General features: G+C 36.3%; 2 protein-coding genes across 3 annotated transcripts; both read left to right on the forward strand.

Moving 5' to 3' along the window:
- Positions 1–208: 208 nt before the first annotated feature.
- Positions 209–4353, forward strand: LOC113698579 (protein NLP6-like). Of its 2 annotated transcripts, none has more exons than XM_027218449.2 (5): positions 209–481; positions 860–1344; positions 2256–2316; positions 2424–3584; positions 3738–4353. In XM_027218449.2, exons 1-5 carry the CDS (start codon positions 310–312, stop codon positions 4157–4159), a joined length of 2301 nt encoding a protein of 766 aa, XP_027074250.2. In that variant the 5' UTR covers positions 209–309; the 3' UTR covers positions 4160–4353. The 2 variants fall into 2 exon arrangements, with proteins under 2 accessions (XP_027074250.2, XP_071912868.1); XM_072056767.1 differs by lacking the exon at positions 209–481 and adding an exon at positions 621–762.
- A 7532-nt stretch (positions 4354–11885) lies between these two features.
- LOC113699862 (ubiquitin-like-specific protease 1A) lies at positions 11886–13838 on the forward strand. The gene is made up of 9 exons (XM_027220219.2): positions 11886–11951; positions 12024–12080; positions 12161–12249; positions 12802–12886; positions 12973–13068; positions 13149–13244; positions 13331–13468; positions 13574–13683; positions 13769–13838. Exons 1-9 carry the CDS (start codon positions 11886–11888, stop codon positions 13836–13838), a joined length of 807 nt encoding a protein of 268 aa, XP_027076020.2.
- The last annotated feature ends 3233 nt before the right edge of the window (positions 13839–17071 follow it).

A 17071-nucleotide genomic window follows, 5' to 3' on the forward strand; every position in this document is an offset into this window, starting at 1 on the left:
GTGATAATCACAATTAAACAGCAAGATGTCTTGGTTGTATCGACAGCCCAAGCGATCACTCTTACCTATAAACGGCCAAGACTTAAATGTCTTGGTTGTTTGCTTCCTTGTTATTTCACGCTTGTCAGTCCTTTTTCTCTTGTCGACCATTGACTTTGAACTTTGAAGTCTTCGAGTGTGTGTGTCTATATATGAATATATGCATAGTATTAGTTTCCTATACAGAAGCTAAAATAGATGTAGTAGTAAGAAACTGAGAATCGGGAAACAGGATCGATCCAGAAGATATAGCAGTTTTGTCCTGTACAAATGGCAATGGAAGCTCAAACTTTTCCCTCCCCTCCTTTTTCTACGGAAGGTTTGGGGCCTTGTGAACTGTCATACTCCCATTCATTTAACAATTCTTTTAACCAGTGGACTTTCTGGAGCGCATGCGGCAATGACGAAGGACGCTGCGGGAAGCCTCATCATCTCTCAGCCAGTAAGTGTGGACTTCTTTCGATAATCTCTCGTAGTATAATATGTATGTATGTGGATAGCTATTTATTGGACTCTTTATCGCAATTCAATTTATCGTAGCTGTAAAGTCTGACTTTGTTAAACTCCTCCTGTGGAGTAAATTGGAACAATCTAGAACAGAAAAATTTCTGGAAACAATTAGTTTGATGACAAATTAAACTACTGTTAGAAGATACAAAGAATTGGGCCATCCAATTGGAAGGGTACTTGGGGGCGGCTCTTGTCAGAAATTTCAGGGGAGAGGTTTCTACAATTTTCCCATAAATAAATGATACAAACAGTTCTTATTACTAGCAAGCACCCTTTAATATATTTTTTTTTACCGATTTTCCTATTGCAGCTGCTGACGCTGCTGTGATTAAGACCGACATCAAATGGTTTCTACAACTTTTTATGGAAACAATAATGTGGTGGCGGTGTCTAGTTCAGTTTTGGGGTTTAGTGAGGATTGGCGACAAAACGTATTTGACAACTTGTGACGAGCCTTTTGCTCTCTGCTCCTACTTTGATCCAGACGTCAAGCCACTGTGTGAATATAGGAAGCTCTGTTTGGAGTACTTAATACCCGTGGATGATGATGATGATGATGAGCTTATAATTGGTCCCCCTGGTCGGGTGTTCCGCAGTGGATTCCCTGAACATGCAGAGGATGTGGGTGATTACACTAGTAGAGAGTATCCTCAACGTGATTATGCGGTCGACCGTGTCAGGTTTTACTGGGCGTTGCCAATCTATCATCCGACTCGGCACCTCCCCATTGGTGTCCTGGAAATTGTAACACCATATGTTTACTTTCCTCGACATTGGATTCTGGAGAAGCTTCAGGTTCGAATTTTCTCTTTTCTTAAGTTGCTTAATTACTTCTTTCCTGTTGCTGACAGGGACCTCGTGGTGTTGTTTATGATTTATGAGTTATAATTATTAGTATAATTTTATCAATAAATTCGATTATATATATGAAATGGGTGCAGACATTTGTTATATATAAAAAAAAAAGCCAATCTGACCATAATTGTCATGAGAGTTACAAACTACATGTCTCGGCTTTATGGTCACTTCAGAGCGTACTTATTGTGATAACTAATTAATTTATTATAACATAACCAACCATTGTCTTCTTGCGTGTTATATGGTGCAAGATTTGTACTAGCATAGCATTAATGATTTAAGTTTTTAGTGTGCTCAAGACCAAACAAAATTTGGCACTTAATTAATAAGACTTTCTTGGTAAACCTAACTTCAATAGGGGAGATGCTTGGCATGAATTTTGTGTATCTCCATGTCCTTTACAAATTTGGGGATAGATCGTGGTTTCAAGAGGTCAAGGGTTTCTAGTTGTTAGGTGGCAATAGGACAGGTGCTTTTTATAAATTAATCTAATGGAAGGTCTCTTTTGTAATGTGTCAATGACCAATTTTTTAATTGCTTATAACTGCGAAAACTATGGTGACTGTCACCCTAATATTAATCTTCTCTTTTTAAGTTATTTTTTAAGCAAAAGAAGTTGTTTCTAAAAAATCTGTGTCGTTCGAAGCAGGTTTTGTCTTTTCGGAACTTCAAATGCCAAAATTAGTTGAGTAAGCATACAAATATCTTATCTTATTGGTTTTTTTTTTTTCCTTTTTTGGGTGCAAATCCGTTCTTGTTAAACAGCTTTTAAAAGCCAAAGCAAACACTTTGAAACTTGTAAATAACACTTTAATTTATTTGCGGTACATGAATAATGTGTTTGCTAGAATCTACTACGGAAGGTGAATCTGACAACTACTTGTGCAAGACTCGCGGAAGCAAGTTCATGTGAGTACCTCAAGTATTTTTTTTTTCCTCCTTTTATACGGCATAATCTTGGCTGAAGCTTTAGGGTATCCATTCCATGCTAATACTTTTAAGCCATTCATCTATAGGTCAAGATGGAGAAATTGCTAAAATTGACAAAGCATTGAGAAATACCAAGTCAATATTCAAGCGTCCAAAACGTGGGCTGTATTATCCTGAAACTTGGACCACTTCTGGAGAAATACTAAGTTCTCGTGAAGGCGTAGATTTTATTCGGAAGGGACAAGGGGTAGTTGGGAGAGCATTCTCATCCAAAAGTGCATGCTTTTGTAGGGATATAAGACAATTAAGCATAACAGACTACCCGTTGCTACTCAAGGCACTATCCCTTGGGTACTCTTCCTGTTTTGCAGTTTGTTTGCAGAGCTCTTGCTCGAACAATTGCATTTACGTATTGGAGTTCTTTTTACCTTCAAATGAAAAAGACTCTGGGGATTCTAGGATATTGCTGAACAGCATAATGGAGAAATTGAAAAAACACCTCGGAAGTTCTTTTAAGATTGCTTTAGGACAAGAATTGGGGCAGAAATTGACTGTTGAGGTTATAAAGGTCTCTCCAGAGGATGAATTTGATTCTTTTGAAATCTGCGGTACTGCTGGTATCGAATCTACACCTAGGCTTGGAGAAGTACAAGGAGGAGAAGGAATGATGCAACTTGATTTCTCATCTCAACAAGTTGATGCAGCAAATGGTTCTATGGATGGTATCCATGAACAGCAGAATGGAAGTGTTGGATCTATACCTAGGCTTGCAAAAGCACAAGGAGGGGAAGGAACGATGCGAGTTGATTTTTTCTCATCTCAGCAAGTTGATTCTGCAAATGCTTATATAAATGGTGTCCATGGACAGCAAAGTGGGATTGTTGGATGTCCACCTAGACCAGAGCACATGCAGGGCTTTGTCGACAAATCATATCTAGAATTAAATCTTGCAGGAGTTGATGTTACGCACAATTCTATGAATGGTACTTATGACCAGCAAAATGGAATTGTTAGACCTTCAACTGGACAGGTGCTCATGCAGAACATGGTCAGCATAGTGGATCATGAACCAATTGTGGAAGATCCCGAAAGAGATGACGCTAGTACAGAACAGAGCGGCAATGAAGTGACTAATTTAAAGATGCAAGAGCCTAGTTGTACTTTAAAAAGTGACCTTGGAATTACTCGTGAGGTTCTTGAACAAAATTCTACGAGGAAACTTGAAGATGCTGCAAAAAATATTGGAGGTAATTTTTAACTGTTGCATTTCGCTGGATCAGAATTGAATTCAAATGTTGGTTAATGCACGTTGATTTAATCTAGATCTGTTTGGAAATATCTAGTTTACACATTGTAAAGGCTTTTTCCTTCACTGAAGTTTTCCATTCTAAAATTTGCAGTCAGTCGATCTACATTGAAGCGTATATGTAGGGAGTATGGTATTCGCAGGTGGCCCCCTCGTAAAGAAAGAAAGGTTAGCCAAGTCTTTGTTAAACAAAAAGTTGTTCATCCCCCTACTGAAAATATTGAAGAACACCACCGGTTATATGCAACAAGGCTTGAAGATGATGGCAGCATGTGGGTGATTAAGGCAAAATATCAAGAGGACAAGATAAAATTTGAACTTTCATCTTCTGCGAGTAAAATCGATCTGGAGAAGAAAATTGCACAACGATTAAATCTATCCCTTGGAAGTTTTAAAATTAAGTATCAGGATGAACTTAATGATTGGATTTTGATATCCTGTGATACAGATCTGAGTTTTTGTATGAAAACATTACACAAACTAGGTAGGACAACTATCGAAATGTTGGTCAGTTGATCAGCATTTGTGAACCTTTGTACAATTAATTTGTTTGTTCATATTGGTGCTCCAGTACGGCAAGCTTTGCTGCGGTCATTGTGCAGCTTATAGGTTGTCCCATAAGTTGCTCAATATACAATTAAATCTTGTCTACTAGATGACCTAAAGTCTAGTTGGTAGAATAATACTAAGTCAAAATTTTATTTGTTGTAGCCCATATTTGTATCCCTCGTTCCTCTCTCTCATTTTCAACTCCCACTTCTCGCCTTCCACGACGGCACAACTATGGTGTCTCTTATTTTATCACCTTCTGCAAATGATCGGAACCACTTAAATTATGCATTTTTAATTGTTTAGGGACTAATCGGAGACAAAAATTAGATTCGGGGCCAAAATTTGACAACGATGATAGTTTAAGGGCTTTGCAAGTTTTTTACTCCTTGATTTGGTGATATTTGTTGTACAGCTTGGGAAAGAGAGAATTAGGAGATAAGAGTGAGGGAAAGGAATGCGAGAGATAAAAGTTGGTACAAAAAAATGAAACTCCAACTTGATATTATTTTGCCAACTAAACTCTTGAATTTAAGGATAAATTACTTATAACCCTCCTGTAATTTTATATAATACCGAATGACCCTTCTAAGGTTTCAAAATAGCCACATTATCCCATATAATTTTATGTAAAGTGAAAAATGGACGGGATACACAATTAGTTACGGCATTTATACCAAATATACTCTAAAAGTACGTGTGATAAAATCTTAATCTCCATGTAATCTCCTTATGGTTTGTATAAATATCCACTTTATCCGGTTATCCCTCCTGTGATTTTTACATTTATTCAAATAATTCCCTTATACTTTTATATAAGGTAGTTAGGTTGTCAATTGATTTAGTATTTAAGTAAGTGCACTATTGGTATTTCAATTAATTGTGTTGAATATGGTATTTTTTTGTCAAATATCCACTTTACATAAAATCACAGAGAGGTGAGGTGGATATTTTAAAACGTTAAAAGGATCATATGATAATAGATGAAACCACAAGAGAGTTATATGTAATTTACCTTGAATTTAATTACAAGATTTAATTGACCATTGAGGTTGTAGGAAAATTCATAGGTTGCTCAATGACCGTAATAAAATTTGCTGCTCTAGCATTATGATATTTTCAGCCAATATTCTGTCCATGAGGTAGTGTGCTCTGCTGCAAAGCATGCCAATACTTGGTCCTACTTTGCTTCCATGTAGCTACATATTTTAGTTTCATTGACCGGATAAATATGGTAGGTGACGAAGATATTTTTGTCCACTTCAAATCATCGGTCCCAGATTTTGTCTCTATTTTATTTGTCCCGTCTTTGTTTAACTAACATGTGTATTGTGTTGTTGGACTTATCCTTCAATAGAATTTTAAGAACTATTGGTTGTTGGACTTATCCACAATAGAATCTTCAGAGTTATTAATCAATACACATAGTAATTAAACATAGACAGGATAGAGGAGATAGAAACAAAATCCGGGACAGATAATTTTAAGCGTAATTAAATGGATTAATCTTTCCTACACTGACAGTGTATACACTATCAGCATTGAATGAATGATAACTATACAAAATTTGAATTTAAAATTCAACTTTTATACATATGTCATGAATCCAATGCTGATAGTATATACACCGTCAGTATAGGAAAGATTTACTCTAATTAAATAGGAACGGAATAGAAACAAAATATAGGACAGACAATTTCAAGCGGTTTTCGTCTCCCACACTTAATGATCTCAGTCCCTTGCGCCTACTATCTCGGACTTTAGTTACTTTTGGTAAAACAAGACAATTTTGATCCAAATGGTACATATAAAAAAATGAACTCAAGCTATAGCAACTAAATTATTATTTTTATTACACTTGCCCCTTGTCTTTTTTTTCAATAGGAGAAGTGTGAGATTTAAGAAGTGGAGAAAGAGGAGGAGAATTGAAACTCAAGATTTCTAAGGCACAAGTCCTCAACTTTAACCACTAAACCAAAGTCTCGTTGGTGCCTCAATTGCCTCATTAGTCAATTAATCATTACTTTTGGATGGCAGTTGCCTCGTTCTCAAATTTCAAATTTTGTTTTGTATAATCAAGTACAATTTCAATTCTCCAGAGCCTTGCATTGATTTTCATTCCTTTCACAAGTCTTGCAAGTTATAGATTGTGGAAGGGCGCCATACTTATAGGCCATTGATAATGATGGGTACCAAGCAGAACCAAGCAGATGCAGAATTACTAGTCTAGAAGAATGAAAGGTCTATGCACGTTTTTGTCCTTTTTTATATTCAGCAGTCGCTAATGGAAGACCAAAAATTGTGCATGGAGCAAAGAAAGGAAAAAGTGTAATAAATTAAAGCATCTGCTACATATTCTTGTCTCAAGGGAAATTAAAAAAAAAAACAAATGGAATTTAATCAAGAAATTGGTTGTTTTGGGTCCCAAAGCCCCAAGGCAAAGTCTATCTGCCGAACGCAGGACAGACCAACACTTGTGGTTATGACTCATGACTAATTGTTGTGTATGGATCTAGATTTAGATGCCTTCAATTCAGTGATTTTTTTCCCCATTCATTGATCATTGGTCAGCAATCACTAGTCACTTTTTCACATGCATGCACAATTACAAGAATGAAAAGGACAATACATCCTTGTATGTGCACATGTTCTACGAGCTATGCTAACTACATTTGTGTATGATGTGCTGATGCTTTTTGTGGCAGAAAATTTAAAAATTTCGCTAGCATTTTTGTCATTATTCAAGAATTGATGTGCTTAGAAATGGAGCTTTTCAGAAAGGTAATTATACAATTCATAGCATACTGTTTTTGAATTGTTGGAATACGAAGGGTTTCAAAACTGATTGATACTTTCTCTTGCCATTAAGAAAACAGTTCTAAAACAGCCATTAAAGGAAACAGAATAACTAAATAATAAAGGAAAATACTAGAGAAAATGCATTACCAGAAAACAAACAATATAAAAATCTCTCACTTCTGGTAATTTTTTGTTAGATTTTTTACCGGTCAAAAGGAATACAAGAAAATTGATAAAATTGTTCCTTGTGTGTTGATATCCCACCTTGTGTACTTCATTGTTTGAAAAAAAATGAATACAAAGATAAAAGGAAGGAAGAGAAACACATTGCTGAAACTGCCAAAAAATTTTTGGTCTTTAAGTTCTTAATTTAGTCCTCAAATTTAGAGGGACGCATTTTGTTTCATGTCATGATATGGATATATGCCAAATTAATCCTTATGCCTATATCTCACCAGCTAGGCTAGGAGAATCACAGCCGTGTCTCAACTCACAAATCGCCAGAAACTGTTAATGGCACAAATGGACCGAATTGATGTAATTTATACCTTTTGTTTTTTGCTCGAGGATTTTACCTTATTAACCCATGCCGGACAAGTGTGATTGGATTGTAAATTATTTGAGATAATTTTATGAAAAAATACTATAGCACTTTTTTAATTTGATGTATGTGAGATAAAAAGGTGATTGAAAAATGAGTTGATGATGTAAGCAAATTAGTGTGTGTAAATAAGGTGTAAATAAAGTGAAATAGAAGACAATCCACACTCATTAGATACAATTAGGTACAAGATACAATTATCTTGATCTACACGGAATCGGACAGGTATGGTTGAGTTAGATACAATTAGGTACATTTGTTATATTACGTTCACAACTTAGTGTACACTTAAAGATGCAATTGTATTTATATATTGAATTAGTGTATAAGAATAAATTTTGTGAGAACAATAAAATTATATAAAAGAACCCGTATTATGCAAAAAATACAACAATTGGACAATTCCATTAAAATTCTAATCAGACTTACGCCTGATCCTATGTATATCATGAACAACTAAGGACGGTTACAAGACCCTCATCCATTTCAATTCTCATTTGCGGTCTTTCTGTTATTTCAAGATAATGCTACAGTGGCGATCGTTACCATAACTTGTGAATATTTTATATTAAAATACTGTTATGACCAATTAATAGTGGTCCCCGCATCCAATATTGGTATCTTTAAGGACAATTGCACTACTGTTCATTCAGGTTTCCAATATTCAAAGTAATATTAGGTGGTAATGTGGTAACTTTGATAATAAAATTGGTAAATTATAAGTGTGATATAAAATTTACTCTTTAAATATCGAACGTTACTACTTCTTCAATAAAACTTACTACTTTATAATTTGTAGGTTTAATTCAAATAATGGTAAGTTTTTGTTGAAAAATGGTAAGTTTTACAAATAAAATGGTAAAGTGGTGAATTGTCCAAACTTACTACTTTATTTCACAAACTTACCATTTTACTTAAGAAAGTTACAACAATTATAATTAGTAAGTTTAATTCAAATAATGGTACGCTTTACAAATAAAATGGTAAATTGGTGAATTGTCCAAACTTACTACTTTATTTCACAAACTTACCGTTTTACTTAAGAAAGTTACAATAATTATAATTAGTAAGTATAACTCAAATAATGGTAACTTTTACAAATAAAATGGTAAATTGGAGAATTGTTCAAACTTACTACTTTATTTCACAAACTTATCATTTTGCTTAAGAAAGTTACAACAATTATAATTAGTAAGTTTAAAGAAATAATGGTAAGTTTTATAAATAAAATGATAAATTGGTGAATTGTCCAAACTTACTACTTTCTTTCACAAACTTACCATTTTACTTAAGAAAGTTACAACAATTATAATTAGTAAGTTTAATTCAAATAATGGTAAGCTTTTGTAAAAAATGGTAAGTTTTACAAATAAATTAGTAAATTTTATGAATGATTAAAGTTACTAGTTTAGTAAACAAACTTACCATTTTAGTTTAAAAAATTTACACAGAATTTATAATCATTATTTTAATGGAATCAGAAAAGACGCTAAAGGACCAAAATAGTTGCTAAGGTGGGTAACTTAGACAACTATCTGTAACTAGCACTATTTTAGTATTTCGTGAGGTAACTTGTCGTCACTGCAGCACATCCATTATTTCAATTCTTCAAAAACTTGAACTCTTTTTTTTTTGAAGTGTAAGTGGGGTCTCAAATTTGAAATCTCTCATTTACACACTCTCTTTCATATCACCCAATCCATTTCTTCCCTGAACTCTCATTTCCAATCATTACTGTTTGGATGGGAGTGTTTTTCAAAAACTAATTTTTCAAATACAATAAAAATTTTTAAAAAGTACTCTAAAAGATAATCTAAAAACTAGTTTAAATTTCTTTAAAATGTTTAAAAAATATCTCAAAATATATTCTAGAAACTCTTTTACTCTTAAATATCCCAAAATATTTTTTGAAAATATCCCAAAATATAATCTAAAAACTCTGCTACAACAAAATTTTTCAAAAACACCCCTATTTTTAGTGATTCCTCTGTAACTATTTTTATCATGTATTGGTTTATTTTCCCTTCAAAAATGAAGCAAAATGATGGCCTTTCTTTTTCCAGGGAAACCATAAATAAATGTACATCTTGGGCCATTTATTCACCCGAAAATACGGCTTTTAGTTTTAAAGGAAAATTGCCAATAGTGTTTCTTCTTTTTTCTTTTTTTTTTTGACATTGTTTTTGTTAAATCTGAATTTAGTTACAAGTGGCAATTTTAGCATACGTCATCTCTACTCCCTCGGTCAATTATAATTGACCCCATCATGTTTGAACTTTCATAGTATTTGTTTCTTTCAATTTATGTGGCTTTCCTAATTACATTAATATTGAATAATATAACATTATGGATGTTGCTGCAGTATGTTTAGATGTCAAAACAGAGGTGTGAAAATTTCAGCGAAAAGACATTCAAGCATTACGGGCCACAAACGGTAGGGGAAGTGTGTTGGTCTGGCACGTGGAAAGGGCTTTTGTGACGTGCAACCGGAAGATCTATTGGGCGTTGAAGGGGACTCGAACCGCGCGTGTGAAATGTGGAGGGGGCGAAATTAAGCAACCGGGAAAGTGAGGGTTTGTACGCGAAAGTACGGCAGGGAAAAAAGGCGCGAAACTTACTGGATAAGCTAAACAGTGTAGGCGTATTAGAAAGGAAGAAGCGCCAAAATCGGAGCAGGCGGAATAGCAGAGATAGGGATTTGTTATGGAGCTGGCGGCGGAAATAGATGCTTCGGATATGCAGTGGGACAGTGAAGGAGAAAGCGAAAATGTAGTATCGCTGATGCATGAGAGTGGAACACCTTTGAATTATAAAAGTTGCAGCAGTGAAAGGAAGGCCATTCGTCGGACGGCGGAAACAATGGTAGTATCGCTGATGCATGAGAGTGGAACACCTTCGAATTATAAAAGTTGTAGCAGTGAAAGGAATGCCATTCATCGGACGGCGGAAACAATGGTAAGCCACTCAACTCATTCCGTGAAGAATATGATGGATTGGATCTCGGATGAGCAGCAGCAGGCTGTCAGAGAGTTTGGATTCGGGTCAATTTTGAATGTGAAGGGAGTAGATGTTGACGAAGAGATGTTGAAGTGGCTGGTGGATAACTTTGATGTAGATCGGAGGATACTGAACGTTCATGGGTACTGTCTACAGGTGACAGCCGAGGATGTGGAATGTGTACTTGGCTTTAGCAGCCGTGGGAAAGATATTGAAAGCGAAAAGCGAAGGCAAGAGATGGATACAGAGTTGGAAAGAGAATTGAATATCAGAATAAATAGCGGTGAAATTGTAGTGGAGGAATTGAGGCACAGTATATGTAGTTTGCATAACGAAGGCTTAGAATTCAAAGTGAAGTTCATACTGTTTGTTGTTGGTAGGTTGTTAGCACCAAGTTTGGATGACACAGTGAGCCAGGATCTGGTGGCTGTAGTGGCTATAGCGGAGAATATGGAAAATTTGAACTGGTCGAAATTCATACTTGACAATTTGGTGAAGAGCATCCGTGATAGAGACGGCAACGGAATAGCGGGATGTGCACTTTTCTTGATGGTATAAGAAAGACGCACCATTTTGTATTAGAGATAGGAATTGCTGGAATAATGAAATTAAACTTTGATAGAAAAGACCCGTAAATAATGGTAGGCGTTTTTGTCCCTGCAGATTTACGATCTGGAACGATTCTATATCGAGGGTGAGGACGAGTTTCGCAAGTTCCAGCCGAGAGGGCCGAGGCTAAGATTTTGGGGAAGGTACGAGATTAATGAAAGCGTGCGAATATTGAGGAGGAATCACATATTTGAGGGGGAACAGGTAATGTAAAATCCTTTCGTGTGAATTGTTGTTGAAATTGCAATCTACATTTTGTGACATTACTAGTAGTACAAAACTGAAGGCTTGTAGTGACAGGGCAATGTGCAGTTTTACAATAACATAAGCTGTAGAGAAGACATTGAAAGAAAACTGATTGAAATTGAATGTGGTAATAAAGATGTGAAGGATAGTATTGGTAGAATGGAAGCAATGATTGAATGTCGTTTTGAAAGGCTGAGGAGCATGTATGAAAGTGGAAGGGTGTGCAAAACAAACCGGGCACTTGGTGTGGAGGGTGGGCAGAAGGATGATTGGAGCGGTAATGTTAAAAGAGGGAGTGAGTTACATAAATTTAGTCCTACAACGCCAGATGTTAGGTCCAAAAGCAGGAGTGAAAATGATAGAGTCACTACGAATAGTACTGTAATGGGTGAAAAGAGTGCATCGAAAATTACAAAGTGAAGGAGTAGAAAGAGACTAATCATGGACAATACGGAGAAGCCTGTGTGGGAAGATAAACAAAACAGAAGGCAAGGTAAAAGAATAAAGGTATGCATCGATTTGTGCCAAGGTATTTCTAGCATTAGAAAAGTAAAGTATAAATTGTAGTTTTATGTGCAGATGGATAGCAGTGGGATGAACAAGTGTCAAACGAAGATGGTTGCTTTATTGGCAAAGGTGAGTATTCCAACGTTCCAGAATTACTGAAGTATGGGAAATTATAGACAATGAAAGATGACATATTTTTGTGGTAGCAGGAAACGAGGCTGGCATCTATCGGCGAAAAATTGAGTGAGGGACGAGCAAAAATATTGAAGTTCTTGTTTGACACTCAGATGTCGCAAGGGTATGTACTGGATCATGGATTTGTTAAATCAACAGTTCTATTTTGTTTTATCCCTTATTTGAAATTGCAATGGGAAAGGGGACAAAAAAGTATTTGCAATTATAAGGTTGACTAAATATGTAGTATGATTATCCCCATAGGGGAGAGGGCATAGGAACGAAAATCTTGGAAGCAGTTAAAATTGGTTTACAAGTGAGCATAAAACTCACAATTTGTGTGCTGTCAATCATGCTTGCTTATATAAAAAGCAAGGGTAGGTAACATGTTTGCATATAGAATAAAAGGTGAGTATTCCAGAAGTTTGAGAATGGAACTACAATGATAACTCAATGACCCTTATGGTGAGTACATAACCGCCTTAGGCAAACCCACAGCACGCCTAAGGAACGATTGAGTCATTGAAACCGTGATTGCTGGTTGTATTAGTGAGGAAGAGCGAACCTACTCTGGCCGTTTTAACTCGAGTCATTGAAAATGATGATATCAAGTTTGTAGATTATGAAACCGTAATACACATAGGGAACAGATTAATGTACCCTGTTGTAATGACAGGGAAGTACTGGTGTCAATTAAGGGGCAGACAGCAAGTCGGGATGCAATGGGGTCCTTGCTTCCTCAAAAACCCATGGCATGTGATGTGAGTAAATCGAGGGTTTGAAATTGGGTGGTGTTATGTGGACTATTTCATGGAGGACGAAGTGATGTGACTTGAGTTTGGTGCAGATAATAAATTGCTATTGTGCGATGAAAACAGCAAGGCAGCAAAGGCGTGCTGTAGATCAGTCAATGCGATGGTGGTTCATGCCAACTTGGTTTCAGGTAGAAGTGTTCGGCCAAAGTTGGGGGGAGTGAGTATGTATATTCATATTAAAATGTCATATTTTACTATCGTGTTGTAGCAAGAGATTTTGGAGTTCAACAAATCAGCAGACGAGCTGTACTGTACATACCTACAGGAATGTAAAGTAGGAGGTAATATAAAAAAGTGTGAGAAGGTACGAGAAGCTGCCCTGTTATGTAGCATAATGGAATAGATACAGATTCCCATGATGATGACTAACTAACCGCTGTTATGCTTCAGATATTCGTGCAAATATGGCACGACGAGCATTGGTATATGTGTGTGGTGGACATGGGAAGCGAAGAAGTATTAATTTATGATTCAATGAGAGAACACGAGCAAACGGATATGAATAGGCGCAGCTCTGTGGAGATAGTGGTAAACTAAGTTGGTTTGTCAAATATTTCATGAACACGGCCATCACCTTTACAATTGGTGGCAGTAAACTTAAAATTGCATATGTTTTTCTTGTATGGCCCTCAGATTGAAAGGTTGGAAACAGCGCTGACCTATGGTTTGGAGGGGCAGTATTCGTCATGCCTTTGGCTGAACAAAATAAAAGCTGCAGCCACATGTCCACAGCAACGGAATGCGTAAGTTGCATGTGCATAGGTTTGGAATTTTTTTGCATAGTTCAGCAACGGTTGTCTAAATTTGTGGTTATGGTTTGTAATGCAGGTGGGATTGTGGGTTATTCATGCTGAAGTACATGGATATGTTATCAAGTGGAATTGGAAGCTGGAAATAGAATCAGGTAAGGAAAAAGGAATGGCGTCGTGTGCTTTAACAGTAAGTGTGTTTGCTTGCATTGGTTGCGAACGATGGAGATAGTAACAAATTTATCGGTGTAGTACAATTCGGAGCAGGAGCGGTGCAAAGTAGCACTGTTTTTGGTTCTGGATGATGCCAACGTTGTCCGTCATCAAATTATGCGGAAAGTGAACACGCACAGGAGGGTGGAGATGAATAAAGTTGAGGTTGGATGAAGGTGGCAAGATAGAGAGACAAAGTAGCGGCATTTTGTGGAAAGGGCCATGTAATAGGGGCTGTCATAATTGGATGGACGTCGTCGTAGCCTAAAATGTAGAAGACGGAGACAGAGAGTCCAAAAGCTGCCATAGTAAGGCAAGCGGTTGGTGTGTATGTATGAGTTTGATTTGAGGAAGGGAAAGCAAAGTTCAACCGAGCAAACTCGCCGGCGGTGGTGTGGGGAGACCTTGGCATGGGGATAACGAGTACCACAATCTTCATGTGGTCGAGAGTTAAGAGAAGATTTGTGGTTGGTTATGACTAGCGTACAGTGATCCATGGTATGCAGTCATTAGAAATAAATGAAAAAGGATTGAAATATTTGATTTGCGGTAATTAATAATTAACGCGTTTAAATTTATGTTTCGCGAGAGTTTATGAATTAGGTGTCTTGACGTATCCGAAACAATTTGTCTTAACACGGAGTTTAAACCTGCAATAGGTTAGTTTCTTGCTTTGCATTCTATGCTAACGGGTAAATGGCACTCAAGTATAATATCGATCCGATTTTATCGAACAAATAAATTAGCCATACATTTTTATCCGATAAGTGAAATAGTATGTAAGGGATATTGGTACTCTGTTGTGATAGTGGAGGAAATCGATAAAGAGCCGGTGTTATTGGAAAAGGGGTTTAATTTACACGTAGCCGATAAATGAATATTTGTTTAACGGAAAATGGTTATCTCGTACTTATAACGGAGAAAGCCATAAAGAGCTGCTCTTGTATTCGACAACGGGTTTAAGTACATTTCAGCCGGTAAATACATGTGTTTAAGGCACCTGGATATTTTCTCAGTGTAACACGGTTGCAAGCCATAAAGAGCTGATCTTTATTCAACAACGGCTTTAACTATATTTCATCCGATAAATACATTTGTATTTGATGCACGTTGGGGACTGTGTCAGTTTAACGGAAGAAAGCCCTTTTTTATGAACAACGGGTGTATTTTTTCGCTTTTCGATAAATGAATTTGTATTTGAGGAACTTGGGTACTGGCGACTGTATAAAGGAAGAAAGGCATAAAGAGGTTGACTTTTATAACACAACGCCTTTAACTATATTTTGTCGTCCGATACAAGAATTCATTATTCCCACTATATCCTAAAATAAATTTGTAAATGCGCTGCAAAGCTCCCTGTGTCATGTACTGTCTCAACTTCCAGCAAGTTGAGAAATCAGAAAACTGGGCTTTCTTCCGTTCTTCACCCATAATTCACCAATAACTAATATTTTTCCGTTCTTCACCTATAATTCACCCGTAATTCTCTTGTTCCGTTCTTCACCCATAACTAATATTTTATATAATTAAAATTATATAATTTATTAATATTATATCGAGAAATATATTATACGGGATAATTTCACAAACCTCCCCTGAATTAGCGTATGGGAAAATGGGTACTCTGTTTACTCATTTTGGAGAAAATCCATAAAGAGCTGGTGTTTTAGTAGACAACTGATTTTTTTTAATTTTATTCGATAAATAAATTGTTTTATGGAAAAGGGTACTATGTTCTTATATTGGAGAAAAGCCATAAACAGTTGGGGTTTTATTGGAAAAAGAGTTATTATATATTTTATATATGTGGAATCTCAATGAGGTGAAAGTTAACATTTGAGTAAAATTGGGCAAATAGTTCAAGATGCAAGAACAAAATAGCGACTAATTATTTGGAAATGCAACTTATTATTATTCACGTTGTAGGAATGCATATGCAATTGTTTTAGAAATTTGTCTTACTCAAATATTCTATTTATTGGAACAAGAAAACTAAACTTTGGACTTTGATTTAAAAATTGAAAGGGCAAATATGTAAAGTTGCATTCTCATAAAATTCGTTCTTTCCACATCTCTCCAACGCTCAAATAAGGGAAAGAAGTTTGTTTTCTTTTCTTTTCTTTCATTGCTGGACTTTATTTTGGTATAGACGCAAAGCAAGGAGCCTAGCTCAATTAATGTCAACCATTGCTCCCTGACCAACTGTTAGTATTGCACGTATTCGACAGGTTAACTAGACGGACAGATTTAGTGAGTGACATTTAGATCCTTAATGTTTAGATGAGAAGTTGCCAACAAACAATTAGAATGAAAACAGGCTAAACTTACTACATGCCAACGTTTGTAGCAGGAGTATATGGCTGACGCATCCTGCATTTGACAGCAATTACAGGCATTATCTAATAATTTTTCCTCATGTGCATTCCGGAACGTGCAGACAACATACGTCATTCCAAACTTCGATATTTTTAGAATTTGCATAAAAACACTCAGCGACGGGCCTTTGCAAACAAAAACACAAGGGAAGAAAGTAGTACCAACATATATGAATTAGACAGGCCCAGTGTCTCACTAAAGCACAAAAGTTTTGCTTGTGTGTCCCATCAGAAGAGAGGTTCTCTCCTTCCAATGGTTTGGAGAAGCTTCCGTACAGTGAACACTGATCTTCCTCATGCTTTCAAATTTTCCTTTTTTTCTTCGTCTGTGCATATGACCAGACGCAAATTTAGCTATCATAACGAGGTGTTGAACTATTGTGAACATATTCCTGAACATGAATGCAATGGATACCTCCGGATAATATCTGTTTGGGGCTTCCCGTTTGCGCGTCACTTGCTTTGCTGTGTTCTGCAGTCGAAGCTTGCTGACAACATTAACATAAAAGTTCCACTCCACACCGCCTTCTGTTACGGGTGATTGTCCAAAACGGTTTCGTTTAATGAAATCTTGTACATTATCAGCACTGGCCAATTTCTTCAGGTGTCGTACAAAATCTCCTTCAGGATCTGTAAATAAGTTTTGTGTCAGGCCAATCTTTCACCCTGTGCTTATCGTAGCAAAAGCCACATTTCAAAGCATCGCGAACCGCGTCTTACCCAAATAATTATCTTGTACAGTGTAACATGTATAAGAGGTGGGGAAGATGGCATTGTACGGCTGAAGAATGAGT

Source organism: Coffea arabica, chromosome 7c, assembly GCF_036785885.1.
Source record: "Coffea arabica cultivar ET-39 chromosome 7c, Coffea Arabica ET-39 HiFi, whole genome shotgun sequence".
NCBI classification, from domain to species: domain Eukaryota; kingdom Viridiplantae; phylum Streptophyta; class Magnoliopsida; order Gentianales; family Rubiaceae; genus Coffea; species Coffea arabica.